The 27,568-nt window shown below is 52.6% G+C and overlaps 1 protein-coding gene across 1 annotated transcript in view; it reads right to left on the bottom strand.

The window, feature by feature from the left end:
• COL22A1 (collagen type XXII alpha 1 chain) overlaps positions 1-27,568 on the bottom strand; it is a 197,156-nt gene that overhangs the window by 146,476 nt on the left and 23,112 nt on the right. The window contains exons 3-10 of the mRNA XM_061123137.1: positions 22,938-23,012; positions 18,283-18,394; positions 15,675-15,798; positions 11,116-11,391; positions 9,326-9,406; positions 8,015-8,131; positions 5,527-5,571; positions 3,409-3,471 (exon numbers count right to left, since the gene is read on the bottom strand). Of these exons, the coding sequence (XP_060979120.1) occupies positions 3,409-3,471; positions 5,527-5,571; positions 8,015-8,131; positions 9,326-9,406; positions 11,116-11,391; positions 15,675-15,798; positions 18,283-18,394; positions 22,938-23,012 (893 nt within the window). The remainder of the gene's footprint in view (positions 1-3,408; positions 3,472-5,526; positions 5,572-8,014; positions 8,132-9,325; positions 9,407-11,115; positions 11,392-15,674; positions 15,799-18,282; positions 18,395-22,937; positions 23,013-27,568) is intronic.

Here is a 27,568-nt window from a genome sequence, read left to right as displayed (position 1 = left end):
CTTCATCAGGTGATGAACATTTGGGTTGTTTCTGCTTTTTGGTTATGATGAATAATGCCGCTATGAAAATCCGTGGACAAATTTTCATACAAACACGTGTTTTCATTTCTCTTGGCTATATACCTAGGAGCGGAACTGCTGGGTCTTATTCTGCTGGTAATTCTGTGTTTAACCCTTTAAGGAGCGCCAAACAGTTTTTCAAAGCAGCCACAGCATACACGCGGGCTCCAATTTCTCCACATTCCTTATTGAGCACCCGTTACTGCAAGTGGAGCACTGACATCTCAAATCCTTGGTGATGAATTATTTATCTCTCATTTCAATTCTCAGGATTTACTTCACGTATTTAGGGGTTCTGTTCTTAGGTGCACACATGTTGATAACTGTTGCATATTTTTGAGGGATCAACATCTTTATCATGATGAAATGCTCCCCTTTGTTTCCATTAACTTTTTAACGCCTACTTTCTCTGGTATGGCTCTAGTCACTCCAAGCTTTAATGTTTTCAATTTGTAGAATGTGTACTGGCCACATTTTCATTTTCAGCCTATTTATACATTTGAATCTAAAGTATGTCTCCTCTAGACACAACACAGCTGGATCTTGCTTTTATGTCCAGTCTGAAAATCTCTGCTTTTTAAATTAGTTTGTATAATCCATTTACAGGCAATGCTGTTTCTGATATAGGTAGATTTACATATGCCATCTAACTTTTTCATTTTCTATGTTTCCTGACTTTGTTCCTTTTTTCCCTTCTTTATTACTCTTTCCTTTACTACATGAGTATGTTTTTAGTGCAATATTTTAACCTCTTTAAGGATATTTTCACTATATACTTTTAAATTATTTTTCTTGGAGGTTGTTTGAAGTTTACTGTATATGTCTTAACTTTTCAAGGTCAACCTCAGACTTACACTAACTTACTTCCAGTGAGATTGAGAAATATGAGTATATTTCTATGTGACCTATTCCATCTGCCCCCTTTTTGAGCTACTGTCTTACAAATATTTGTTAAGCACCCAGTGATACATTGTTATAATTATTGCTTTGAAGTTGTCATTCCCCAACATTCCGCCTCAATTATTTCTGGTGATGAGTCAGCTGATGCTGTTATTGGCGTCTGCTTCCACATCATGAGTCATTTTTCTTCTGCTGCTTTCCCATTTTTTGTTTTGTCTTCCAGCATTTTTTATTGATATTATTTTCTTGGGCTCCAAAATCACTGCAGATGGTAACTGCAGTCATCAAATTGAAAGATGCTTGCTCCTTGGAAGACTCCTAGACAGCATATTAAAAAGCAGAGACATCACTTTGCCAACAAAGGTCCATATAGTCAAAGCTATGGTTTTTCCAGTAGTCATGTATGGATGTGAGAGTTGGACCATAAAGAGGGCTGAGCACTGAATAACTGATGCTTTTGAATTATGGTTTTGAGTAGACTCTTGAGAGTCCCTTGGACTGCAAGATCAAAGCAGTCAATCCTGAAGGAAATCAACCCTGAACATTCATTGAACGACTGATGCTGAAGTTGAAGCTCCAGTACTTTGGCTACCTGATGTGAAGAGCTGACTCACTGGAAAAGACCCTGAGCTGGGAAGGATTGAGGGCAGGACAAGAAGGGGACGACAGAGGATGAGATGGTTGGATGGCATCACCAACTCAATGGACATGAGTCTGAGCAAACTCTGAGAGACGGTGAAGGACAGGGAGGCCTGGCGTGCTGCAGTCCATGGGGTTGCAAAGAGCTGGACACGACTTAGTGACGGAACAACAAATTGATACTATGATATTTCTAAGGATGGATCTCCTTTTGCATTTCTTGATTGGAGTCACTGAGGCTTTCTGAGTGTGTAGATGACTATGCTTCATCAAGTTTAGGATGTCTTTAGACATGATTTCTCTGATTACTTTTTATGCTCCTCTCCTGGTAACCATATTATGTGCCCACTGATTGACTTCACGGGCCCCCACATTTCTCTGAGGCTCTTCATTTCTATTCATTATTTTTTCTCTCTGATCTTCAGTTTAAGTAATCTCCCCTGATTTATTTTCAAGAATTCTGGCTCTTTCTTCAGCCAGTTCAAATCTGTTATACTTCTTTATATTCTGTATTTGATGAGATATTGTCACAACACTCCCCTCCATTTCCTTCAGAACAGTTTCCTTTAGTTCTTTGGATATAATTTAATGGCTACTTTGCAGGCTTTGTGTGTTAAATCTGACATCTGAGACCTCTCACTGGCTGTTTCTGGCCACCTGCTTTTTTCCCCGTGTAGGAGTGAGATGGGTGTTTCACTAGCCCCTGCCTCATAACATTGATCTGAAGGTTAAGTGAGAAGGAATACTGTCAAACAGACTCAGGTAGACAGAGCCAGGTACAGAGCGTACACTGTTCAATCAGCAGGTCTTCCCTCCTCCGTGCTGATTTGCACAGATCAGGTGCTCCCCACCTCTACAGGAGACAGGTATTCACGGTGCAGGTGAAAGGTATAGCTCAGCAGGTGAGCACAAGACTCAGGTTAAAACAGGTTCAAATCTCACGTCTGACACATGCAGGCTCCATGATAACAAGCATATCATACAAGTCTGAAAACTCTGTATCCTTCACATCAGAGAAGTGATGGGACTATGTTCTGGGGTGGGATGAGTTGGGAGGTTGAGATTGGCATATAGACGCTATTGATACTATGTCTAAAATAGATAACCAGTGAGAACCTAACAGTACAGCACAAGGAACTCTGATCAATGCTCTGTGGTCACCTAAATAGGAAGGGAATCCAAAAACGAAGGGATGTGTATGGCTGAGTTACTCCACTGTGCAGCAGAAACCAACGTAACACTGTAAATCAACCATACTCCAATAAAAATTTAAAACAAGTATTTCCAAGGCGTAAGGAGGGAACCCCCATGAAGCACTGCTGACAAAGGGCAGGCGATACAGTTACAATTTCGAGCTCTCAGATGATGACGTGAGCAGTGGTATCTGCCAGGCTACCTCGTCTAGGAGAGTGACTCTGTCTTGCCTGTCTTGTCTCAGGGAACCCCCTGAGCACAGAACCTAAAAGGAACTGGCTCTCATTCACTGACCACCTACCACGGCCCAGGCATTTTATAGACAAAAGTTGTTACTTTCTTTACTTTGCTAGTGGAGTAATGAGATTTTCAGAGATTAAGAAACTAACCTCACAGTCACACAGCTAATGAAGTCTGGAGCCAAGGCCAATGGCTGGGGCCCACCTACTCTGAATCTGTGCCATTGCTGCTAGGAGATGCAGCTCCCATCTGGAGCACAGGATTCCGGGGGTTGGCGGTGGGGTGGTGCGGGGTGAGGCCACAGTGGCCAGGAGGCCCCCCGTGCCCGTGGAGAGGGGACCCCTCCCTAGCCGTGGTGGACAGGCCTTCACTCACCATGTCTCCTTTCTCTCCCTTGGGTCCAGGAGCTCCCACCGGCCCAGTGGCTCCCACGTCTCCCTGAGGGGCGGAAACCAGAGACAACACCAGGTCAGGTCCCCGGTCGGTCAGGCTCCCCGACACTGGCCGCCCATGGCCCACCTTGCCCCCATTTCCCGGAAGCGACTGGTTTCATCACTGCCAACTGCACTGTGAGGCCAGGCCTCCCAGTTCCGGAGAGGAGAAAAGCATCTGAATAACTTCCCCAACCTCCTAACTCCAGAAGCCCAGGGCAGCTTGAGACAGCGGGTGAATGAAAGCCTCGCACGCTGGTCGCTGGGAGTGGGACTGGGAGATTCCACGCATCCTACCAGACCCAGCTCGGGCAGGGGCCCCAGGCATTCTGGAGCCCCCCAGGCAGCTTCAGGGCCCCCCTCTGGCCCCACGCCCCCACCCACTCTCCCATCGCCCTGCCCTGCCTCTTCCTGCTGCCTCTGAGTCCTGGGGACCCGGCTCCCTGTCACCCACAGGTACATCCTCGCATCCAGAGAGGGCCTGGGCACCCGGGTCCACCAGGCCATGCCTGTGGACATGACCTGAGTGACCTCTAGGTAAACGGAGCCCAGGGACTCACAAGTGTTCACGCAGCCTCCCACCCATGGACGGGCTGGGACACGGATGAAGGGCCAGGACAGCTGACCAGCCACGGGGCAGCCAGGCTCCCCCGCAGGTGGCGGGGCCTCTTCTCTCCTGGGAATCCCTGTCACCTTGCCTCCTCTCCCAGGGCCGGGGGGCAGGCTCTGCCACCCGCACACCCCGGATCCGTTCCACCAGAGCCCCAGCACGGTCGCTCTGTGAACAGCCACTGCTTCAGACAAAACATTTTCTACTTAGAGGCTCTCACGGCCCCAGATGGCTCTGCTCCCTTCTTTCACCTGCCAGCCAGCCGAGGAGTCGAGGTTACAGCCTGGGGGTGCCCGAGCAGAAACCCCAGCTCTCCTCTTTGCAGAGAACACGGGGCACCCTGGATCCCCGAGCTGCTCGAGTGTGTGTGTGTGTGACTGTGTGAGTATATGTGTGCATGCCTGTGTGTGTGTGCACATGTGTGCATGTCTGTGTGTGTGTGTGTGTGTGTGTGTGTGTACACATGTGTGCACGCCCATGTGTGTCTGTGTATGTCCTCTCCATCCTAGCAGACTGGGGGCAGAGGGGAGCAGGGTGAGAGGAGTAGGGATGAAGGGGATACACACAGAGGAAGGAAGAAGGGAAAAGACAAAAAGGGACCTTAGCAGGCACTCCACAGCGGTTCACTGAACTTGACCATCATCCATGCAGGTGAGGGAGGGGGAGAGGGAGGGAAAGGGGGAAGGGAAAATGAGGTAGGGAGGAGGGAAGAGAGGCATCCCTGTGTCTCCATCCTTACACTCAGCCCCTCTTTCTGACACCAGACCAGGTGATGGCCACTGGGCCACGCTGACCTCTGCCCTCAGCCTCTGTGTGACCCACCCCCAGGGGCAATCCACATCTTCCTGGGTCTCAGCTTTCTGAGACCAAAATCATGATGGGAGATGACAGCCCCGTCCTGCCCCATAAATGCTGCAAACCTGGGCAGTGGTAGAGAGAGAAAAGGCTGCTCCCTGAATGAGGAAAGGGGAGCCCCCGGGGAGAGACCTGGCTTTGAGCAACTGGTGAGCTTGGAAAACGTGCACAGAAATAATTTCAACCCATTTAAACAGACAGATCGCAGGTGCTAAACAGACTGTTTACAGCCCAACCCCCAAAGTTTCTGGAATACAGAGGCCTGAAAAGATGGATGAAGGGCTAGCTGACCACAGAGAACTGAGGCTGTGGGAACAAACAAGATCTGAGCCTGGGCGTGCGAGTTCCACCTCCTTCCAGCTCACACTGTCGAGCTGAGAAATGGACCTTCTGAGCTGTGAAGAGACTCAAAGGTTCCGAACTTCATGGCACTTGCTCTGTTATTCCATCTCAACAAGCTCAGAAGAAAAACCCCACAGGACAGTAAACTAACACACCACTGTTTTGATTTTTGTTTTTTTTTTTTCCTTTCTTACAAAGAGAGCAAATCAAAACATCCTCAGGCTCAAAGGACTCATCTGTGGCTCCAGTACTGACCTTTGGGCCGGGGAGTCCAACGGGGCCATCGAAGCCCTTCTCACCCTAAAGGAAGAAAGACAAAAGAAACAAGTAAGGCTCTGTCTTAATTTCCCCCTTCTCTCTTCACTGGTGGGTGATCCCTGGCACAGGCTCATAAGCCAGGCTCTTAGCAAGCCACGTGCTGATCAGTAAGCTGCAGAGTTCATGGCAGCTGAGAGCTCCTGATCCCAAACTGCCAACCTGCATGGGGAGCTGGGACCTGGCCTCCAAATACAGCTCCTGGTGGAGAGGCCATCCATCAGTCAACAGACGCCAGCCTCAAACTCCGGGGAGCATCACCCAATAATCCATTCTATCCATTGCTTCATACCCTGCCTGGATCCCACATTCCCATCAACTCAATCATGATTTAATACAGTGGCTGAAAACATAGACAAACAATGATTCAGTCTTTGCCACCTGGAATTTATGAGCTTATGGAAGTAGAGACAAGCAGACAGTCTTCATCCAGTGTGATAACTACCACGGTAGATGGAAGAAGAGGGAGAGAAAAGGGTCATAGCCATCATGCAAATAGCAGGTGCTAAACGAATAATTACTGAACAGATGGATGTGAAAGAAGGAAGGAAGGATAAAAGGAGGGAGGGAGTCGAAAGGAGGGGAAAGGAAGAGAAGGGAAGGGGAGCCAGGAGGAAAGAAGGAGGAAAATCAGACAACAGTGTGAGGAGAAAAGGATTCTCTGCGGAAGTCTTGAAAGAAGAACAGGCATTAGCCAGATAAAAAGGAGGGAAGGGGAAAAGGTGTTCTAGGCAGAAGAACCTACACATGCACACTCCAGAAGGCAAGAAGGATCACGACCCCTCCACGGAATAGGACGCTCCTGCCTGCCTGGAAACTGGGAGGGGAACGTGGAGTGAAATAAGGCGAGAAGGGCAACTGGGAGCCACGAGGGGCCGCACAGAGGGGGACAGCCGGGGAGGGGATCGGAGGCCAAGCCAAGGAGGTCAGTGGCCATCCAGCGGGTGTCTGTAAGCTGGGGACAGGGAAGGTGGGTGGGAAGAGAGGACGGAAGCCTGCTTGACCCCAGACTTTCCCACAGGGTTCCCCGCCAGGGCAGGACTCTGGGGAAACCCTGACCTGGGCAGAGCCCCACTGGCCGCCCTCCCTGGCACAGTCTGCGTGCAGGTGGGCCAAACCTCACACTGCTGCAGTCATCCTTCTCGTTAGGGGTTTTTAACAGAAAAGAAAGACTGCTAAGGATTTAAATGGGTTTGGATGGCTGCTTTTGTTATGACATTAACCGGTGGGAACCTGATCAGCATGTCCTCCGTGGCCTAAAGCCCTAAGCGTGCCCAGGACACCATGGAGGAGGAGGAGCCCTGCCTGGCACCCTGGGGGCACACACTCTGACTCCCTCCCCAGCTTCTCCCAATCAGAACCCAGCACCAGGCCAGAGGCGCCCCACTTCACCGACTCCCCAGAAAAGCTTCAGCTCGCAGCATGACTGGGCTGGCTCCTCGAGGCCTCCCAACAGGCAGGGCCACGGTCTGACCACCCCACCTGACTGAGAGCTCCTTGGGGGCCCTCTGGGAGGAAAGAGGAAAGGAGAGAGTGAGGGAGAACAGAGGAGAGGGGTGGTAGGGAGGAGAGGCTGCCACGACAGGCAGGTTTACTGAAACAGAACTGTTGGGAAATTCCTGCAGTGTGTTCTCTCCAAGTAACCACTCTGTATGCTGGCCTGTCTCCCAAGACCCCTGCAAAGTCGGGGGGGACCCGCCGCGTGCCGGCCCCGAGCTGGGAGGGGTAGACAAGAGCGATGGATATGCCGAACACAGGAGATGGAGGGCCCTGGGGCCACCCGTCGAGCAGAGCCTCGTGGAGACCAACTCCAATTTGTCATCCTGGTGTTGTTTGTTTGTTCTGCTCCAACAGTGGAAATTTTTTTCTTATTAAGAAGGCCGCTGGCCTACAGAAAAATAACAGATGAAGGCCCCAGGCATCCAAGAAGACATTTTATCCAGACAAACGGGAGGTGGTGTGGTAGTCAGAAACACACTGGGTTTTAAAAGAAGAGGTGCTAAACTCTTCCTATGTGCATTTAGATTACACAGTATGGCCAACGGAGCACAGAGGGATGTGGGCGGACCCCACAGAGCCACCTGAACCCTCTGCCGCTGCCCTGCTGACACTTATTCTCAAAGCAAATCCGGCTGTTTAGTTGCACAGGGGTGACGAGGACACCAGGAGGCAGAGAGACTTTGAGAGAACGTCATTAACTTCAGGATAAATGTTCACCCCAGTGGGGTCTGAGGGGCCCCCCTCCCAAGGCCCACAGAGATCCAGAAAAAGTCCCAGGAGCAAGAATGGTCCCCAGACCCAAGAGTTACCTGGAGCCCGGGGTCATCCTGCCCTGGCAGCCCACGTGCATGATGGGAAATTCCCACCTCCACTGCTAGTGCTGTAAGCTCTGGGGCCCCAAGCCTACGGCTGACGGTGGACTGTGTACCTTTTCTCCAGGTGGGCAGGAGCAGTTGATGGTCTTCAAAAACCCGATCTGCTCACTGCCGGAGGTGGGCGGCGGCTGGGGCAGGGGGGAGGGTTCCGTCAGCACGGTCACCTGACACTGGGAGGAAAGCACAGTGGTCAGAACCTGGCTTCTCGTCCAGCAGCCTGGAGTGCCTCCCTGTCCAGGCAAGGGGGAGCAGGGGACCCTGAGGAGGCCGGAGCCTGAGCAGGACAAGCAAGTATCTGACGGTAGGTCCTGGCACCCCGAGACCTCAGAGTCAGATGGGCATGGAGCCAGGCTCGTCTTGAGTCAGATGAGCCAATGGGTCTAGGCTCCTCCACTGGCCTCTCAGCAGCCTGCGGGAACTCCTTAACACCTCTGAGCCTCAGTGTTAACCTCCAAAAAATGGGGACAAGGGTGTTTCCATCATAATGCGGTGAGAAGGGTTTAGTGGGACTGAACTGAAGTATCGAGCTCAGAATCTGGACACCAGGAGCCCAGCAAGTGCCAGATAATGACTTATTTCCCTCCTTTCCCTCCCTTCTTTCCTCTTTCCCTTTCCCTCCCCTGCCTCCCCCCTTCTTTCCCTTCATTTTCTCCTGATTTAATCTGTCTTCCTCCCCTTCCTTCCTCTCCTCTCTCAACAGCCGGGCTCATCTGACTCTGCAGCCCCGCCTCTGACAAGGGCCACCTCTGGGGCCCATGCCCGACGGTGGTCCTGAGACAGGACACTGACCGGGCGCTCACCATACTCAGGACCTGGGCCGGCCGAGCACAGTGCAGGGGTTTTAGCCTTCAGCCCTGGAAGGCAGGATTGCTGAAGCATCCTTGGGATGCGTCCTCAGTAAAGAGAGTGCAGAGGAGGCACCTGGGTGGAGACAGAGGTGGGGAGGGCCCAGGACAGGCAGAACCGCACGGAGGGTCCAGGCACACCAGGCAGTCTGGTCTGGCCCACTGTTACTGACCCCGAGCTGCCTCCCCAGTCTTACTAAAGAGCCCTGAGCACCGGCAGTACTGAGGCCATTCTCTCCTGGGGACAGGCGCCAGCCTCTGCCCCTCACTAACCAGAGCTGAACCCCCATGGCTGCTGACTGAGGCCAGAGGGACCTGCATCCCCAACCCACGCCCCACCTGACCCAGAACTGGAGCCCCAGTGACGACCAGCGGGCTCCCTCCCAGGCCGCACTCTGATGGCGGGTGTCCTGATTCTGCTCCCAGGCCCTGGACATCCCCTCCTCAGGGGGTCACGGGGAGGAAGTCAAGGGCCCATACCCCCCACCCCCCACCCCGCCAGGCAGAGTCTCTGCTCACCGGACCCGAGGGGATGTCACAGCAGGTCTCCAGTTCCGCGTGTCGGGAGTCACAGTAAATCACAACCCGCTGGAGGTCAAACTGGGAGGGGAAGCGAGGTCAGAGGATGAGTTTTGGGGGGCACGGAACCCAGACTCCCCCCTGGTATCAGGCAGACCCCGCTCAGGGATCCGGCCCACTTCCTCCTTGGGGTCCTGCATGGTAGTCTGACCCCCAGCTGAATGTCAGAGGGAGCCAAGGTGTCATCTACTGACATCCCATCCTTCCAAAAGTGCAAGCCCCGTATGCTAAGAGTGAGTGAGCACAGGCTAGGAGCAGAGTCTCCTATTTTCCATGTGTCAGGCCCCCTCGCACGCCCCTCCGCTCCCCTATCACTGACACTGTGGTCACTACAGGCCGGGCTGTGAGGCGGTCGCCAACAGTCTACAAAGGTTCAGCGTGTTCCTCTTTTCAACTCTTCAGCTTCTCCACAGGGTGTCTTAACTGAACTTTTTTCATATCACAAATCTGCTTCTATCACTCTCTTAAATACCACTGCGCCCTTAATATAAAGGGGCTCTATTACCCCATTTTCTCCATGAAAGCACCTGGAGAGACACCAGCATATTCAAAACCCAAGACCTGTTGGTTATGATGGTAAAACATCAAGACAACCTAAATACCCACCAACAGGAGAACAAATAAGCAAAACATAAACTAAGATAAAGTATTATGAAGCAGCTAAAAGGAATAAAAGCTTAGACACATAATTTTGAGAGGAAAAAGGCAGTATGTGACTATACATGCTGTACATTATTACATACATTTCAAAATATACAGCACACATCCAACACTACATTCGATCACAGAAATGCAAATACATGGAAAAAAAAAGAAAGAAACAGCTTTGGGAAGAGCTAGCTATCGCAGATCACGATTCGTTTACATTTTGGCAAGCGGGGGTAGATCCTTCCAATCAGAAGGATAGAATGACTTCAGTTTGAAGATAGTGCGTAAGTGTGTGTATCTGTGTGTGTAGGCGTCGGAATGCACCTCTAGAGGAGAAAATACATTAGAGGAAAGAGGAGAAGAGAGACAAGGAGGAGGGAAGACAAAGAAAAAAGGATGGGATGAAGATGGAAGGACTGCTCATTCCAGCTACTGAATCATTCCTGGTTAACATTCCGGGCTGGAGGACTGAGGATGCTTTTCACTTATTTCCCACACACTTGCCTATATTTTCCTAATTTCTGACAACCAGAGAAGGGAAAAGAATCTATTTAAGTGTAAAGGAAACTATATAACTCTACCTACCCACCGATTTTGCCTCCACATATACGTTGATGTGGCTTAGCAGTAAAGAATCTGCCTGCAATGCAGGGGACACAGAAGATGCAGATTTGACCCCTGGGTCGGGAAGATCCCCGGGAGGGCACAGCGACCCACTCCAGTATCCTAGCCTGGAGAATCCCATGGACAGAGGAGCTTGGTGGGCCACAGTCCATGGGGTCACAGAGAGTCGGACACGACTCTGCTTGACGAGTGTGAGTGTGATATGGAGATAAATGACCCACGTCCCCAGCGCAGAGCACAGTGTCCGGCACACAGTAGGTGCTCAGTATACATGATAAATGAGTAAGTGGCTAGGTCACTGAACGAGTGAATGAATGCCGGGACACGGCAGTGTGCTGAGTCGGGGTCATCGCTCCTAAGACAGTCCACGGTGAGGACTTGATAAGTGACACAGGCAGGCGTGGGGGCACCCAGCTCCTAAGGCCCCTCCCTAGTGACCCCGCGACCCCGGAACTCACGTCGATGGGCACGCTGTCGTAGAGGCGCTTGCCGATCACCGTCTTGCCCTGGATGTCGATGTTTTCCCGCTCCTCGAGGGGCAGCGTCTGCACCAGCGCACAGTCCACGTACAGGGAGACGTGCTGAGCCTGCACGCTCAGGGCCACCTTGTGCCAGTCCCGGTCGAAGAGGTCGTGGACCCGGGGGCCCCGGAAGACCACCCTGACGGCGTCCTTCATGGCGCCCACGGCGTTGTACTCCAAGGCCTTGTTCTCTCCGTCCAGCCGGATGGACACCTGGGGAGGAGAGCACCAGGGGCCCCGTGAGCTGCCTGGGCCCAAGGCGGAAGAGGACAGTGGGGAGGGGGGGGTCGCAGAGTCAGACCCCAGCCGTGACCCTCCCCAGACGATCAGCCTCAGGCACATCGCTTCCCATCCCTAAGCCTTGGGGTCCCCCTCACTGCGATGCTATGACTGACATCTACCTCATACGCTGTTCTCAACCTTGTACTGGAAGACTTGAGCTCACACGTTAATCCAGGGATCAAAGTCTCAAATGCCCAGAGGGGCTATGCCCCTGAGAGCACATTTGCGAACCTGCAAGTGTGGATAGGGCTTGAGTTGTGAGACCGACCAGAGACCGACCAGACTGAAACTGAGTGGTTTCAGTCTTTTAAAAGCCCAGAGAACAAGACTGTTTCCAGATGCCAGGTGCCAGTCTGAGAGCCGTCTACTAACCTGCTCTCTCTCTCTCACCTTGAGATGAAACTGAAGCCCCAGCAGAGTGCAGGGAACTTGCCCATCTTGTTCACTGGATTACCCCCTAGCCTTTTGCAAAATGCCTGGAAAACTCTGGAGCAAAGTTTTACTTTTCTCCTAGACCCAAACTGGCAAGTCACTTTTAAGCTGTGTGACCTCGTGTCCATGGGATACTCCAGGCAAGAACACTGGAGTGGGTCGCCGTGACCTCCTCCAGGGGATCTCCCCCGGGGATCAAACTCACATCTTATGCGTCCCCTGCATTGCAGGCAGATTCTTTACTGCTGAGGCACATCAATGTATTTATGTACGCAAATTATTTAACCTCTCTGTGCTATTTCTTCATTTGTAAAACAGCACCAATGATAGTGCCAACTTCATAGAGTTGTTACAGAGATTAAATGAATTTACAGATATGTAAAACATCTATAGTACTTGTTATAAGTAAAGTGCCGTTCTACGTATCAGCTATAATAAATCAAGCAAGTTCAAAGACATCACCGCAGTGCAGCCTTCTCTGAGACACACACATAACTGGATTCTAACCTGGTCATGTGCTCTCAGATCCTCAGGCATGTCGATTTATTTTCTCATAGCACTTTGGGTCAGTATATGAGAGTACCTCTTTCACTTATTTTGTCCACCTGTTTCTTGCCTGCCCCACCCCATCTTTCTAAGCAGGCACTATGTCTCTGTGGCTCATCTCTTTAACCCCAGTAGCTAGGACAACACACGCCACACAGTAGCACTTAACAGAAAGGGAATGAATGAATGGGAGCGCTGAGGTTAAAGGAAGGAGCCCACTGGCCTGCAGACCAGACAGTGTTCAGGACACCACCCAGGTGTTCTGGTTTCTCTGTCTGGGCTCCACGTGGGCTCAGTCCAGCCAAGGGGGACCTGAGATTTATTATTTTTTGCACTGTCTAGTAGTATGTTACAATGACAGTGAGGAACAAAACTATGAACCCCTGACTAATAACCTGAAACTTCTCATGTGCTGTGCTGAGTCGCTCAGTTGTGTCTGACTCTTTGCAACTCCATGGACTGTAGCTGCCAGGTTCCTCTGTCCATGGGGATTCTCCAGTCAGGCCCTCCTCCTGAAACTTCATATACATATAATCTAATACTTGTGATTAAACCTAGTCTGCTAGTTCTTGAAATTGGTTTCACCTGTTTGAGCCCTGAACCCCTGAGGACCTGGGGAGCTTCACAAGGCCATGAGTTTTTCTCCAATGTTTCTATTTCTCTCAGCACAAAACAGAGCATAGGAAGGCCTGTCAGGCCCGAGTCCTGTGTCTACCAATCTCAGCCAGGAGGCCTCAGGAAGACAGCCCATGGGTGGGATCCATCAGCAAACCCTGATGATTCTATTTTCAAAATACATACCCGGAATCCAATTTCTCCCCAGTTCCCCACAACTACTTGGTCTGAGTCAACCTCATCCTTTGCCAAGAGGACAACGGTCTCCCAGGCTCCGTGTTCCAGGCCTGCCCACCTCCCAGCGCCTGGTCTCAGGCCCCTGCACTGGCCGCCCACCCGGTCAGGAGCCTCAACTCCAAGTGTGCCCCCCACCCCTGCTCCAGGACCAGTCTCCTCCCTGGCCCTTCATCAGACCTGGAATGAGTGAGTGCCCCTCAGTTCCTCCCAATGACATGCCAACGGTCAAGGGAGGCTGTGATCCTACGTGGGGTCACAGAGGTAAATATAGCTAGGTCCGGTTCCAGGTCTACAGGTCCAAGAGCACAGAGGAAGGCTGCTCGCAACACTCTGCTCAGAGATCATCTGCCACTTGGCTTCTGCCCACTTTTCCTGGGTCTGGCCAGGATTTCCCCAGGGCGTGCTTGGGGTGCTTGGGGTGGCCATCGTGACATTTCCAGGGACGGGTCAATCCCGAGGCCTGTTTGACAGAACGCGACTGCCAGGCGCCTCTCCGAAAAGGCAGGTTCTGACTGCACATGGCTCTGCAGGATTCCAGCCTGGGGTGCATTCTGGCAGCAGGAGAGGAGGGGGTGGACATGGCAGAGGAAGCGCACACAGCTCTGCTAACGCCATGAAGGAAGAGGACCCAGACGGCGGGGGCAGAGAGAGCTCCTCCACAGGAATGCCATGGCAGGCGCCCAGGCCCACAGCACCGGACCCCACAGCGCCAGAGATGTGCGTGTCTGCAGATGGTGCACAGGGGTCACGGTGCGCTGCCTGCTGTCTGCAAAAACAGCCTATGGAGCAGACTCGCACCTCCTCCACCCAGCCTCCCACACTCAAGAGATCAGGCCACCGGGCAGCCAAGCCTGACTGCACTCTGCACCCCAGTCTGACCAGGGATGCTGTAGCAGTGTCATCCCATAGGACTAGCTGATGGAGACTGGAGGCAGCGGGGCACACTGGTCAAAAGACAGACTTGGAGTTCAGTGGCCTGGGTTCCAATCCCACCTCCCCCCATCACAACCTATGAATGCCAGGCAGACGCTTAAGCTCACTGCGATGCCTCCTCTTCTCTGTTAGATGGAAACAGCAGAGCCTATTCATGGGGCGCCCCCAATGGCTCAGATGACAAAGAATCTGCCTGTGATGCAGGAGACCTGGGTTTGATCCCTGAGCCAGGAAGAGCCCCTGGAGAAGGAAACAGCAACCTACTCCAGTATTCTTGCCTGGAGAATCCCACTGACAGAGGAGCCTACAGTCCACGGGGTCGCAAAGAGTCAGGCACGACTGAGCAACTACCCGTTTCACAGTCTTCATAGGGCGGTTAGGAGGACTGCAGAAGGATCTCTGAAGCACTCGGAACAAGCCTGGGCTCCTACTGACTGTGTGTGGGTGTGGGTACAATGTGTGCTCGAGGTCAGGGCTCAGCTTCAGCCTCAGGATGTGACCTCACCACCACAGAGCAAGTCCCCTCTCAGCAAGCAGCCCACGAGAGTGGCTGCTGTGGTCCTGTGGCTTGAGCATGCTTTTGTTTTGTTTCAACTCCAAATGAAAATACATCGGTGTCTCCCAGATTAAGATGAGTCATGTCTCGATACAGCTCGTACATCGAGAGGGGACAAGGGTGAATGACAGACATGGTTGGTCCATGAGCTCTGAGAACAAGGGGTTTGGGAGTTATATCTCAGATGAACGCATCGTGCTGATGGTCTGAGTCTCGAGAGAGGTGGGCCCTCACTTGGCTGCCTGCTAACACTGGACTGTCCCAGCTTCACAGGGATGAGAACCTGAATGCACCCGATGTGGGCAAAGACAGGCTGCAGCGCTCCACTGAAGGTCAAACCAAGGACGATCATAAAAACTCTATTACACATCAGGCAGCATCTTAGATGCTTTACAGACATCACTCCACACGATGCCTCCACCAACTGTTGACGGGAGGTGCTCTGTGTCCCAGCTGAGAACGTGAGGACTTGGAAAGTCAATGTGGCTCAGAGCCCACACCAAGAAAGGACCAGACACAAGGTCTGAGCCCCAGTCGTGCCGACTCTGAGCCGGTTTCCTCCACTACATCATGAACATGCTGCTAACAACACGTGCTATAGGACAGCGGTGCTGGCTGCCACCTCCCTGGCTGGGTTGAGGGTCCCTGAGAAAGGAACTAGGCCTTCAGCCCACCACGGTGCTGGGCACTTAGCCATCAGGGGAAAAAAGAGGCTTCAGTCCCCGGGGGATCCCCGGGGGTCTCCCGGTCCCTGCAGGTGCCCTGGACCTGGATACACTGGACTCTCCATTTTCAGGGCCCAAGACAGGGGCCCCTGGAGAAAACACAGGGGGTGCTGCTCTGCCCACAAGGAGGAGACAGAAGCCCACACCGGGACATGGCATGCGGCTCACACCTGCGGGATGCCGTACTGGTCGATGACCTGCCAGATATACCAGTCTTCTCTCCGGGACGATTTCCTGAGCCGGAAGGTGGTGACAAAGGCGTACTCATCGGGCAAGCCTTGCGGGAACACGTCCCTGGAGGGAGACAAGAGACACCAGGCTAAGAGCGGAGGCTGCAAAGGAAGCCCACGCACCCCGGGGTCACTGAGTCTTGCCACGCTGACCTTGTGGATTTCAGAAGTCTTCCTTCTCACCTGTCTTCACTGCCTTTTCCTTCCAGCAGGGCCTCCACACAACTCTTTCTGAGCCCTGTCTTGTCCCTTCAAATCCACCTCCCTTCCAGTGCTCATCCGCTTCCATCTCTCCAAAATCAATGAGACGCTACATTGCCTTCTGCCCTGGGGTCAGATGCAGCTGAGTGTGCCAGCCCTCACCTCTCCCTGCCTGCTGTCCCCCAGGAAGGCCACACAGGGGTGTCTTATCCTGCCTGGTCGCTGCCCCACATCACAGGACACCCTCTGTCCCCACAGAGCACTGGTTTCCTGCAGAGCGCGGGGGGCCAGCTCTTATCTGTGAAGTCCCTCAACCCCATCAGCTCCAGCCCAGACAGCCGTACACGGCAGGCACACTGCCCTTTGCCGACAGCATCCCGAGGGAGCGCGGCTCCCCGCCAGGGGTCAGGGGCGTGTGGAGATGTGACGCTCCTGTCCCAGCTGAGGGCGGCCGGCTGTCGTGGCAAAACTCCCGGTACTCAGCGGCCCAGCAGAGGCTGCCCCCTAGAGACTAGCTGGTCTCCAGAGTGCCCCTCGTCACCATCAGCTGTTGCCCTGCACGCCCTGCTCAGAGGCACTGCTTCTGCACTGGAATGGGTGGAGGCTGTCTGGCCCGAGAGCCAGGACGGGAAATGAGGGGGTGTCTGGCTTCCTGGTTCTCAGACCCGTGGACCCTCAGGGACCCTTGGCTTGGCTGTAGGAGCTGCAAGCAAAGACTGGTCCTCCTGCTGTGATTCTCAGGTCTCAGATCCAAGCCGCGAGTCGGCCCAGCTGCTCAGAGTCATTCTCTGAGCTGAGATTCCACCCTGGATCACACCCCAGAGGTGGGAGCAGCGCCCATCACTCCCCTGGGCCTCCCTGGGAGTCAGGGCCACCCCCAATCACTGCCCATGGGAGGGTCTGCATGCACATGGGCTTGGGAGCCTCAGACAGACGTTGCCCTTTACTTCCTTTTTTATCTTATTGCATCAATGAGGCCAACTCTGCCACTGATTCTCCAAATACACTTACATCTCAACACACATGTATGTGTAACATACAGATATATTATGGGTGTGTATGTGTTCAGTCGCTCAGTTGTGTCCAACTCTGTAGCCCATCAGGTTCCTCTGTTCATGGAATTTTCCAGGAAAGAATACTGGAGTGGGCTGCCATTTCTTTCTCCAGGGGAATCTTCCCAACCCAGGGACTGAACCCACATCTCTCACATCTCCTGCATTGGCCAGGTAGATTCTTTACCCATTGAGCCACCTGGGAAGCCCATGTATATGCTGTATCTACGTATTTATAACTATATCTACATCTGTGTATCTATACACAGGCATGCCTCGTTTTGCTTTAGCTTTACTAAAGATACTGTGTTTAGATACTGCTTTAGCTTTGAAGATACTGTGTTGTTTTAAAACGGAAGACTGGTGACTACTCTGCACCAAGCAAGTCCACTGGGGTCACTATCACACAGTACTCTTTTTCAACTAAGATATGTACATTGTTTTGTTAGACGCAATGCTGTTGCACACTTAACAGACTGCAGTTCGATGTAAACGTAACTTTGATACACACTGGGAAACCAAAAAACGTGTGACTTGCTTTGTTTCGACGTTCAATTTACTGTGGTGGTCTGGAACCAAACCTACAGTAACTTAAGGGCATGCTCCTATCTCTATCTCTGTCACTACCTTCCTGTAAATCTATCAAGAGACTAAGACTTTTTCTTTGGCTGTTCATACATACACATAAATACAGGAGAGGGTAGAAGGACTGGAGTTAGAGGACCGGAGTTTGAGGCCAACTTCTGCTTCCTAGGGACTATGAGATTTTGAACGAGTTACTGTCCCGTTTTGAGACAAAAAAATAAATAAATAAATACATGCATGAGTGAATGGAGAAAGTGAAGTCGCTCAGTCGTGTCCGACTCTTTGCAACCCCGTGAACTGTAGCCTACCAGGCTCCTCCGTCCATGGGATTCTCCAGGCAACAGTACTGAAGTGGGTTGCCATCTCCTTCTCCAGGGGATCTTCCAGACCCAGGGATTGAACCCAGGTCTCCCGCATTGCAGGCAGATGCTTTAACCTCTGAGCCACTAGGGAAGCCCCAAATCCATATGGAGAGATGAGTGTAGGAGGACTGGGGGACCAGTAACATCACTGGGAACAGATCAGTTAAGAAACAGGTAGAATTTCTGGGGTCAGTGATGGATGCCTCATCGCAGGGTGATCTTACCAGGCACTCTGTAGGCTAAACCCTTACCCAATGCTCAGCGAGCAACCAAGCTCACCGGCTCCTTCCCGCCCTTGCTGAGGCGTCCGGGGCAGGTCTGGGGGAGGTAGGGGAAGCCAGCACTCACTCGGTCCTCTGCACCACAGGGAAGGATCCCATCCGGACGTAGGAGCTCTGCACCCCCTTCTCTCTCTCCCCTAAGAGCGTCTTCACACTGAACAAGTCCATCAGGTCAAAACCTGTCCAAAGAGACAAGACACATCAGAGAGAAGACGACTGTCTGTGATACTGCAGTAACAGAAAGGTGTCTTTCGCTTTGTTTTGGTTCCAAGAGAGGACCTCGCTCACTCATCATGGGCAGTAATGGGAAAAACATGATCTTGAGACTCAGGGGAGCAGGCTGGACGGGGCGGGGGGCATCCAGGTCAGTCACGTATCTGTGATGCTGAGCAGCGACATAACCCACAGGAGCCTCGGCGCTTGGTTGTGACAGAAGGTTGACACCTCACCTGAGGCTGTCCTAAGGACCCCAGGTGGTCACTCAACACAGGGTAGGAAGCTGACTCAGCAGGTCGGTTATTCCTTGGGATTCTGCACAACCAGTCATACATCCTGACCCACGACCCTCTACAAAACCGCCTGGACCAGCATGGGGGGCTGGTTTGAGTCCTGCAGATACGGTCCTCAGAGAAGCCCAACCACAACGCCCACACGGACGCATCAGTGGGATGCATCAGCCTGACACCGCATGCCCGGGGAAGGAAGTGCTCCCGGCCGGTGAAGGGAGGCCCACCCCGGGGCAGGCACCGGGCCTCTCCCGTCTCCATATCCCCAGGGCTAACGTGCTGCTCAGCATCAGCAGCACCAAACCCACGATTCGCCAGGAAGGTTCCTCTGGCTCCAACACTCTGGAGCACGGCCACGGAAAACAGGAAACGAACTCTCACGTTAGGATGATTAAAACATCTTCTACCAAGAAATTCTGTCCTAAGAGATGACTGAGTCATCCAACTTGTATTCCTGAGAGCCTGTCTGTTCCGAACTCTGCGCAAGGAGCTGCAAGGACAGAAAGCACAGAGCTCCGACCGAGAGTCTGATCCGTAGGAGAGCCAGACCCACCTGGGCTGACCCTGAAAGTGAAAGTGTTAGTCTCTCCATCGTGTCTGACTCTCTGAGACTCCACGGGCTGCAGCCCTGCCAGGCTCCTCTGTTCATGGGATTCTCCAGGTCAGAGAATACTGGAGTGGGTTTTTCCATTTCCTCCTGACCATGAGGTCCTAGCTATGTGACCTTAGGCAGGGTGCCTGACGTCTCTGAGCACCCATTTCTTCATCTGTAGAAAGGGGACTGTCTTTGCATGCAACTCACGAGGCTTGTGGTGAAGCTTGAACGATATGATACAAAGCTCATCATACAGAGCCTGACATGCAGTGAAAAATCCACAAAATACTTTTCATGTTAATTACTTCCCCTGACAATGACTGCAGTCTCCCATCCCACTACCTCTGTCCATGGATTTCATTTATTCATTCAAGATGTATTTTTTGAGAGCCTACTCTGAGCCAAGCACATGTCAGCACTGCTGGCAAGCTGGGAGAACTGGCCCCCAGAGGTTCCAAGGAGCACCGGCTCTCACTCAACAGAGTGGGTTCAAAATCCCACAGGCACGTGCCCGATGCCCACAAGGCACGGTGCCAGGGTTGAACAGGAAAGAGGCCTGCTCCTTCCCTTCACAGCGCCATCCCTCTTCCTGGAAACCTCCACCTTCAGTTGGGTTTCCCTGTAGCAGTTATTTGTGAGAGAACAAAAAAAAAAGACTTTTCAAAAAGCAAACATATGCTCTACTGCCTAATTCCACTTTCACTGGTTTCCATGAATGAAAACAAAGACTTAAACACCATGAAACTGAACAACAAGCAATTAATGAGGTGGCAGCAAAGGGCACCGAGAGAAAGATGAATTGCCTGCAGTAAATAAAGGCTGGGAAGGAAAATGAAAAATGTTCCTGAGGTAAGCAGACTCAGATGTGACGCTCCGAGAGGTAAAGAGGCAATGGTTTAATGCAGAAAGTGCGAAGGGGCACCTCCCTAAAGTCGTGGACTCAGCTGAAGCAAATGGCATCAGGGACACCGTGACCACTGCCCGGAGTCCTTCAAAGGTCTGCGAGGGACCAAGCTTCGCTGGACACCCCAGGCATGAGAGTCACTTCCCAGTCTCCAGTGGGTTTGGCCAAGGTGCACACAGTGTCTGTGTCCGTGGAGGAAGCTGAGCAATTGGGGCGGGGTGGGGACTGATCTGATTCATGCTTCCATCCCTGAAAAAGGATGGAATCTGCTGTTGTTCTTCACTGAGGCTCCACTGGTGGAAAGAGGGAAGGAGAGAAGAAAGGAATTCACTAAACCACTCCAGGCTTCCTACATTTTAAGATGCCCCATTGGCTGCTCAGATTTCAGTAATCAACAGGACAAAACTCCCAATGTGCCTCCCACTGCCTGAAGTCTACTGTCCACAGAGAAATGGGCACAGAGGTGAGCGTCGTCCGTATAGTGGGTAGATGGGAAGGAGGGAGATGTCTAGGCTTATATAGGAGCACATGGAGTATCTGCCTGGCCCAGCTGAGGAGACATCAAAGAGGGCTCCTGAGAGGAGGCAAGGCCTGGCCTGAGTTTAAAGAACAAGTGAAATCTGGGGAGAGGAGGAGGGAAGGGCATCCAAGGTGTGCCTGTTCAGCTCACCTGTACTGGATGTGCAAAGGTCACCAGACCTGAGTCAGCGAGGTTCCTTCCGAGAATTCCCACTATTTCGGGATGTCAGGAACCACGAGAGGGGGACCAAGGAGTGAATGAGGTGGGTGCAGATCGGGCCAGGCTCTGACGGCCACGTGAGGCGGTCTGAGTTTCTTTCTGCAGGAGGTGGAGGCCAAGGAAGGGTTTTAAGCAGGGAGAAACACAGCTCTGCGCCTGTGTTCAGAGGTCACTCTCACCACAGGGATGGAGGAGCTGGGGGACCAGGGAGGACTGGACTGGAAACCCGGGGCTGGCGAGGAGGGGAGGGAAGAAGCACTGGGCTGGGACCGTCTGAGACAGTTGGGACTCGGTGATGATTATCTGGACATCAGAGAGCAGGCAGAAGGAGAGACCCATCAGAACATCTGTGGCCAAGTTTCAAAGTAAAACTGTGCCCAGCACCTTCTTTCACCATTAAAAAAACTCCAGAGAGCACTGCATAACATTGTAGGTGCTAGAATCTGCAGAATGTTCAGTTTTCAGAGCTGGGAGGGGTCCTAAGAGACATTATGTCGGAAGTGGGTAAACTGAGTCCCAGAGCGCCGCCTCCAAATGCCTGATCTGTTCTCCACCCCGTCCTCGCTGCTCCAGCCCCACTGAGCCGGAAGACTAGCTGCAGCCACTTAAGGAAACACCTGGAGATGAGCCTTTGCGAACCACATCTTTTACAAAAGCTGCTCCCATTACCCGGCTGCGCTGAACTTGGCAGGTCTGCAGCACCTACTCTCCTTAACTCCAGCCTCAGCCCCGGCGAGCAGCTGCGGTGGGACCCCACTGGGACGTTCTAGGAAGTGGGTCAGAGGGCCTGAGTGTTTCTTCACCCGTGGTCACTGGCTGAGGGCTGGGTTACTCCGTGACGCCCGAGGAGGGTTAACCCCCTGATTCATCTCACCTGCTGTGCACACAGGCAGCACAGTCTCCTGCCATTCTAGAAACATCCCCCAGGCACCAAGATGCAGATGCTGGCACGTTCATGTGGGCAGGTGGGGTCCCTGGGGTAGGAGCGGGGGAGTGCAGCACCTACGAGACACCTGGTCCTCATCACCCATGGCTCACTGCCTCGGGAGGGAGACTGCATGTGGGTTAGTACTGGACCCGAGACGCTTTGGGGTAGACAGATGGGGCTCCCGACCTGGACGGCACTGGTGAGGAGAGCTGGGCTGCTGTCCTGGAGGGGGAGAATGCTCCCCTGTGATCACGCACCTAAGGTGTCTGCAGGACGCCCGGCCACAGGCAGCAGTAGACAGACACTCGTCACCGCCAGGACGAAGGGGAAGCTGGCTCAGCTGTCCCTGCATACCCCCAGTCACCCCGTCGTGTACAGAGAAAGCCCCTGCAGTGTTTATTTCTGCTGCTGGCTCTGCAGTCATGTGTCTCTGCTCCCTCATCCACTGATTCGCTCCTATATTTATAACTCTGATTCACTCTCTTCTTCACGCCCAAATGCAGCTATTTATTCACCCTCTTACTCGGGCTGCCCATCACTTACTCATTCCCCACGTCCCTCATCCTACTTCATTCTCTACCGACACCTATAGCATCACCACCGACTCCCAGATGGAAGACGTGAATGGCCTCCCCTGGTGGGCGGTTCGTGGAGGGGAGCTGCTACCTGCACAGCTCAAACCAACCCCAGGACTTTGGTGAAAGACGGGGATGAGGACAGTACCACCAAGGCTACCACCCTTGAGTCCAGGAGGGTCGTGGTCGAGTCGGGCAAAGAAGAAAGTGGAGGTGTCAGTCACTCAGTCGTGTCTGACTCTTTGCAACCCCATGGACTGTAGCCCACCAGGCTCCTCTGTCCATGGGATTCTCCAGGTGAGAATACTATAGTGGGTTGCCATTTCCTTCTCCAGGGGAATCTTCCCAACCCAGGGATCGAACCTGGGTCTGCTGCATTGCAGGCAGATTCTTTACAGTCTGAGCCACCAGGGAAGATTCACGTCTGGCAAATGGCATCGCAAAGCAAGCTGTGCTGGATGGCGGTTTCTCGTACCTGTGATCTCCTTGGTTCCGCCATTGGTGTGCTTAAAGCGATCTCCTTCCACACGAACGCTGGGGCAGAGCACATCTGGGAAGGGCGAGAGGAAAGAGACTGATGAGCAATCATGACGTTCCCTCCGTTGAAAGTGACAAGGCAGAGACCCCGCCCCACCCCCAGCACGTGGGGCATCTAGCCGGGAGCAGCGGCAGAAGCAGGGCCACACCGATTGATCGGGAGTTTCATTTACTCCCAGACGCATCTGATAAGCATGGGTCCTACTGCCAGTGCTGTGCCCAGAGGCGACACAGGAGCAGGCAAGGTCCCAGCAAGGAGCTCACAGTGTGTCCATTAGAGGGAGCCAAAGAGCGATGCCCACATGATCAACAGGGTCCTAAGTGATAGAGCGGGTCTGGGTTCCTGGGGGGGGGGGGGTCTCAGGATCCAACACCCAGCCCAGACTGGGAGGTCAGGGAAGCTTTCCCGGAAAGGTGACACTTGGGGTGTCTCCTGAAGCAACAGTAAGACTCAGCCAGCCGGACCAAAGAGCAAAAGGGGACCCAGGCAGAGAGCGACTGTCACTCACAAAGGCACGAACTTATAGATGAGAATCCCAGGTCAGAGAGGAGTCAATGGAAACGTGCTGGGGGCCCACCCGCAAGGCGTCTGTTATGCTGCCTGAGGGAGCTTTAGGTGCCATTCCAGGCAAATCCCAGAGGAAGCAAGACTGCTCAGTTATACAGAAGCAATGGAGGAAGTCACACAGTAAAACATACGTCAATATGTGGCATTACATATCTAAACATCTTCATCACTTCTCACTTTAAAAAAAAATGGGAAGGAAAAGGGATTCTTTCAGTTGCCCTAAAAATCCCAGAAACGTATTGTTACCAAAGGGGAAAGGGTCAGTTCAGTTCAGTTCAGTCGCTCAGTCATGTCCGACTCTTTGCAACCCCATGAACTGCAGCACGCCAGGCCTCCCTGTCCATCACCAACTCCCAGAGTTCACTCAAACTCATGTCCATCGAGTTGGTGATGCCACCCAACCATTTCATCCTCTGTCGTCCCCTTCTCTTCCCGGGGAAAGGGTAGGGAGGGATAAACTAGGAGTTTCAGATTGGCAGATACAAACTACTATATATATATGTATATACACACACATATATATACTGGATAAACAACTAGGACATACTGTACATATAACACAGGGAACTACAGTCAATATCTTGTAATAACGTACAATAGAATATTAAAGAAACTGAAAAAGAATACATATATATACACATATATGTGCATGACTGAATCACTTTTCTGCACACTTGAAGCTAACACATCATTGTAAATCAATTATACTTCAATTTTTAAAAATCATAGACAGAGAACCCACTGTGAATGTTAAAGTCTAGGGCCCTAGTGTTGGCTTCCCTGCAAGTCCCCTAATCTCTTTCTCAGTGTGAGCGTCTATGACATGGGACACCTTTCAAAGAACACACTTGTTGTAAAGTAGCTTGGAGGACGGGCAAGATCAAGCCATAACAGGACTTAAATTTATCATCAGAGGCAACTCAGCATAGACGCCACCCTGCCCTGGAAGCAATCTGGTAACATACATTATTGTAATAATCACACCTGATCAGGCAGTTCTGTCATCCCACAGATTTCACGTACGATGATTTCTTTTCAGTCCAAGTGTTTCATTGTGGGACCCTTTACCAATCAGGAGTGAGGAGCAAGAAAGGGATTCTCCCCGATTTGGGAGGAGGTATTTTTAACATTTATCCCGGAAGGCACCAGAGGTCTGACAGGCCCCAAGAAAGGCGTTATTTTGGAAAGAGCACAGAGCTGTCTGTGTCTAGAACCACATATATGCAAGTGTATGCTGGCGCTGTGCAGAATACAGACCGCGCCACCCAGGACAGCGGCAGCTGCGGGTGACAACCAACTGCTTCAAGGTTGGCAGGCCGCCAGAGGGATGGGCTGGGACTGTGCATCATCTAAAATGAGTTGACTCAGAACTTTCCAGCCTTGATTATGAGCAAACCCCTGGAGTCTGACGGCTGGAGCTAAGGGCAGGCAAAGCCACTGAGCCTCTGTCTGGGCAAATATCCCAGGGGGAGGCCCTGATTCCCGAAACTGGATGGTCAAAGACAGTTCAAAGGCCACGAACACAGAGAAGATGGAAACGTTTCAGAGACGTCAGCATGTGCCCAAACCGCTTTAAGACATCAGTCCCCACACCACCTGCCAGTCCCCTCATGGGAGCCATCACTAAGCCCCATACACGCCAAAGCCTCAAGAGGGAATTTATAACTGACTTAATAAGTCAGGACAAATGGCTTACAAATGGCAGGACAAAATACACCCTGCATCCAGGCTCCCCAGGGAAGAGGGGGCCCTGGAGGATCACCTCTTTGCAGGGAGTGGGGATGAGCACCCAAAGTCACTCTCAGCCCATAACTACATACCTTTGGCCAAGACATGTCCACCTCTTGGATAATGATCTATTTATTTCCACATGAACTTGCTTATTGGAACTGAAATACTTACAAAGGTCCAGAAAGAATCCAGGTCCTGAGCTAGTTTTAAGGACCCACAAATGAGAAAACAGTGTAAGACGGCATCCCTGCCTTCAGAGCACTCATGGGCTGACTGTGGCCAGGGCCTGGGACAGGTCAGCTCCAGAAAGTGCCAGGGCTGCCCTGACACCCTGTGTCACCTTGCCTCATAGCATCCTCCTCCTTGACCCTCCAGACTCTGATCAGCAGCCCCCTGGGCCTTGCTCCCACTCACCTCAGCCTGGGTGAGGACCCCTCAGCAAGGTCCCGTGTCCTAGAGCTGGTGGCACCGTGCTGAAGGTGCTGACCAGTGTGGCTGCCTCCCCACTAAGTCTAGAGGCCCGGCTGAGTCTCAGTCCAGCTCTGTCTCCACTGCCTTCCTGGCTGCAGGCTCAGAACGGGAGGCGAGTCCATGCTGAACGGAAGGACCAGTGGATGCCTGAGCCAAGAGGTAAATGCTGAGTGGTAGACCAGATGCCTCCCAGGAAAGGGCTTCATTGTGCTGACGTCCAGGTGAGAAGAATTCAGAGTCCAGGACCCCAGCCACCAAAGTGGGTCAGGCACTGTTAGCTGCCACCCTAACACCCATCCCTCACTTCCTCCTGGTGAAAACAATGTCACTTTTATTCAGATGAGCAGCATTGTCAGCCCAGGGAGAAAAGCAGTGAGTGGTACGTCCAAGCCAATTATGCCTCCTATGGTCCCCACCTTTCCAGCCGCCCCCTCCAACTAGAGATGCACCTGTGACCCAGTTCTGGTCAAAGGCATAAACATCAGCAGCGCGCGGCGGGTGGGGGCGGGCTGGGGTCCTAGAAAGCCTCCACTTCCCCTGACGGACGGGGACAGGTAGGCCGAAGGGGCTGGCAGGGGCACGTTCGTGTCCTCCTCCTTCAAACGCAGGACAGAATGTCTGCAGGACTGTCTAGGAGAACTGAAGAAAGAGGGACTCCGCTGCCTCCAAGGCCAGGTGAAAAGCTTGAGAAAAAGCAAAGGAGCTACTGAGAGACTGGATTACCATCACATATCCAATCAATACGGACTTTTCAGGTTATAATTCAGGATCAACATAAGTAGCCGCTCTGGAATTAAGGAGAAGAGTGAGTTCTCAGCAGTCAAAATGCATATTTAATTAGTTCCCGGTGAGCTGGTTGCTTTCCTTTTTGAAAGTGTGAGAGCACAAAAAAGATACAGCTGATGACAAAGCCCCGGTTTCCCCTGGAGTTCACCCATTGATGTCCGTATTCCCTTAGCCTTTAGAAAGGTAGAACATTCTAGACTTCCTGGTCATGTGATCTCCCTTTCCCCAGGATGGGTTCTTTTTCATCAGAAGCCGCAACAGAGGCTGAGTCTTGGCTGATCAGAGCTGCTGCTCCCTGGGACACACGCCAGGAACTCACTACAATTTCCCAGGAAGAAAAACACTTCAACCTGCCTTCAGTTTACCAAGCTGCAAAAAGGGAGCGTGTGTCTGAGCATCAGGGGAGGAGGGTTAGCACAGACGGTCTCTGCCGTCCTCTGCTTCGTGCTGACCCACCCACAGCTCTGTATGGAGGAGACACGCCAGGCCGTCCCAAACATGCCTCCCAGTCCCCTGGCTCCCAGTCCAGAGCTTCTCCAGTGGGGGGGCAATGCAAGGATGCTGGCAATTACTAAGTGCCTACTGTGCGCCAGTCACGCTGGAGATCTGACTCACAACAGCCATTCAAGGAGGCAGACTGTTCCCATGACATAGATGGAGGAACTGAGGCTAAGAGAGGTTAAGAAACTCACCAGGTAGGAAGGGTGTCTGGGTTTGAATAAAGGGCCACCTGTCTAGAATGAGCAAGCAGGGGTGGTTCCCCGGCCGAGCTGAGCAGCACCAGGAGAAGCTGGGAGCAGAGCCCGAGGGAGGAGGCGCTCACTGCCCATCCATCACCTCACGGCCATGCTGCTGAGGGCTGCAAACCACAGACAGGATGACAATGGTTCAAGTGGGCAGGGGAGGAGGCGGGGGAGGACAGACATGGGCCAGACACCCAGCAGACTCAGGGGGTCATTCCTGCGAGGCCAGGAGGCCAGCCAGGAAAACAGTCCACACACCCCCGCTCCAGA

Source organism: Dama dama, chromosome 21, assembly GCF_033118175.1.
Source record: "Dama dama isolate Ldn47 chromosome 21, ASM3311817v1, whole genome shotgun sequence".
Classification (NCBI taxonomy): domain Eukaryota; kingdom Metazoa; phylum Chordata; class Mammalia; order Artiodactyla; family Cervidae; genus Dama; species Dama dama.
Note: the sequence above shows the minus strand (reverse complement) of the source record. Positions and strands in the feature narration are given on the sequence as shown.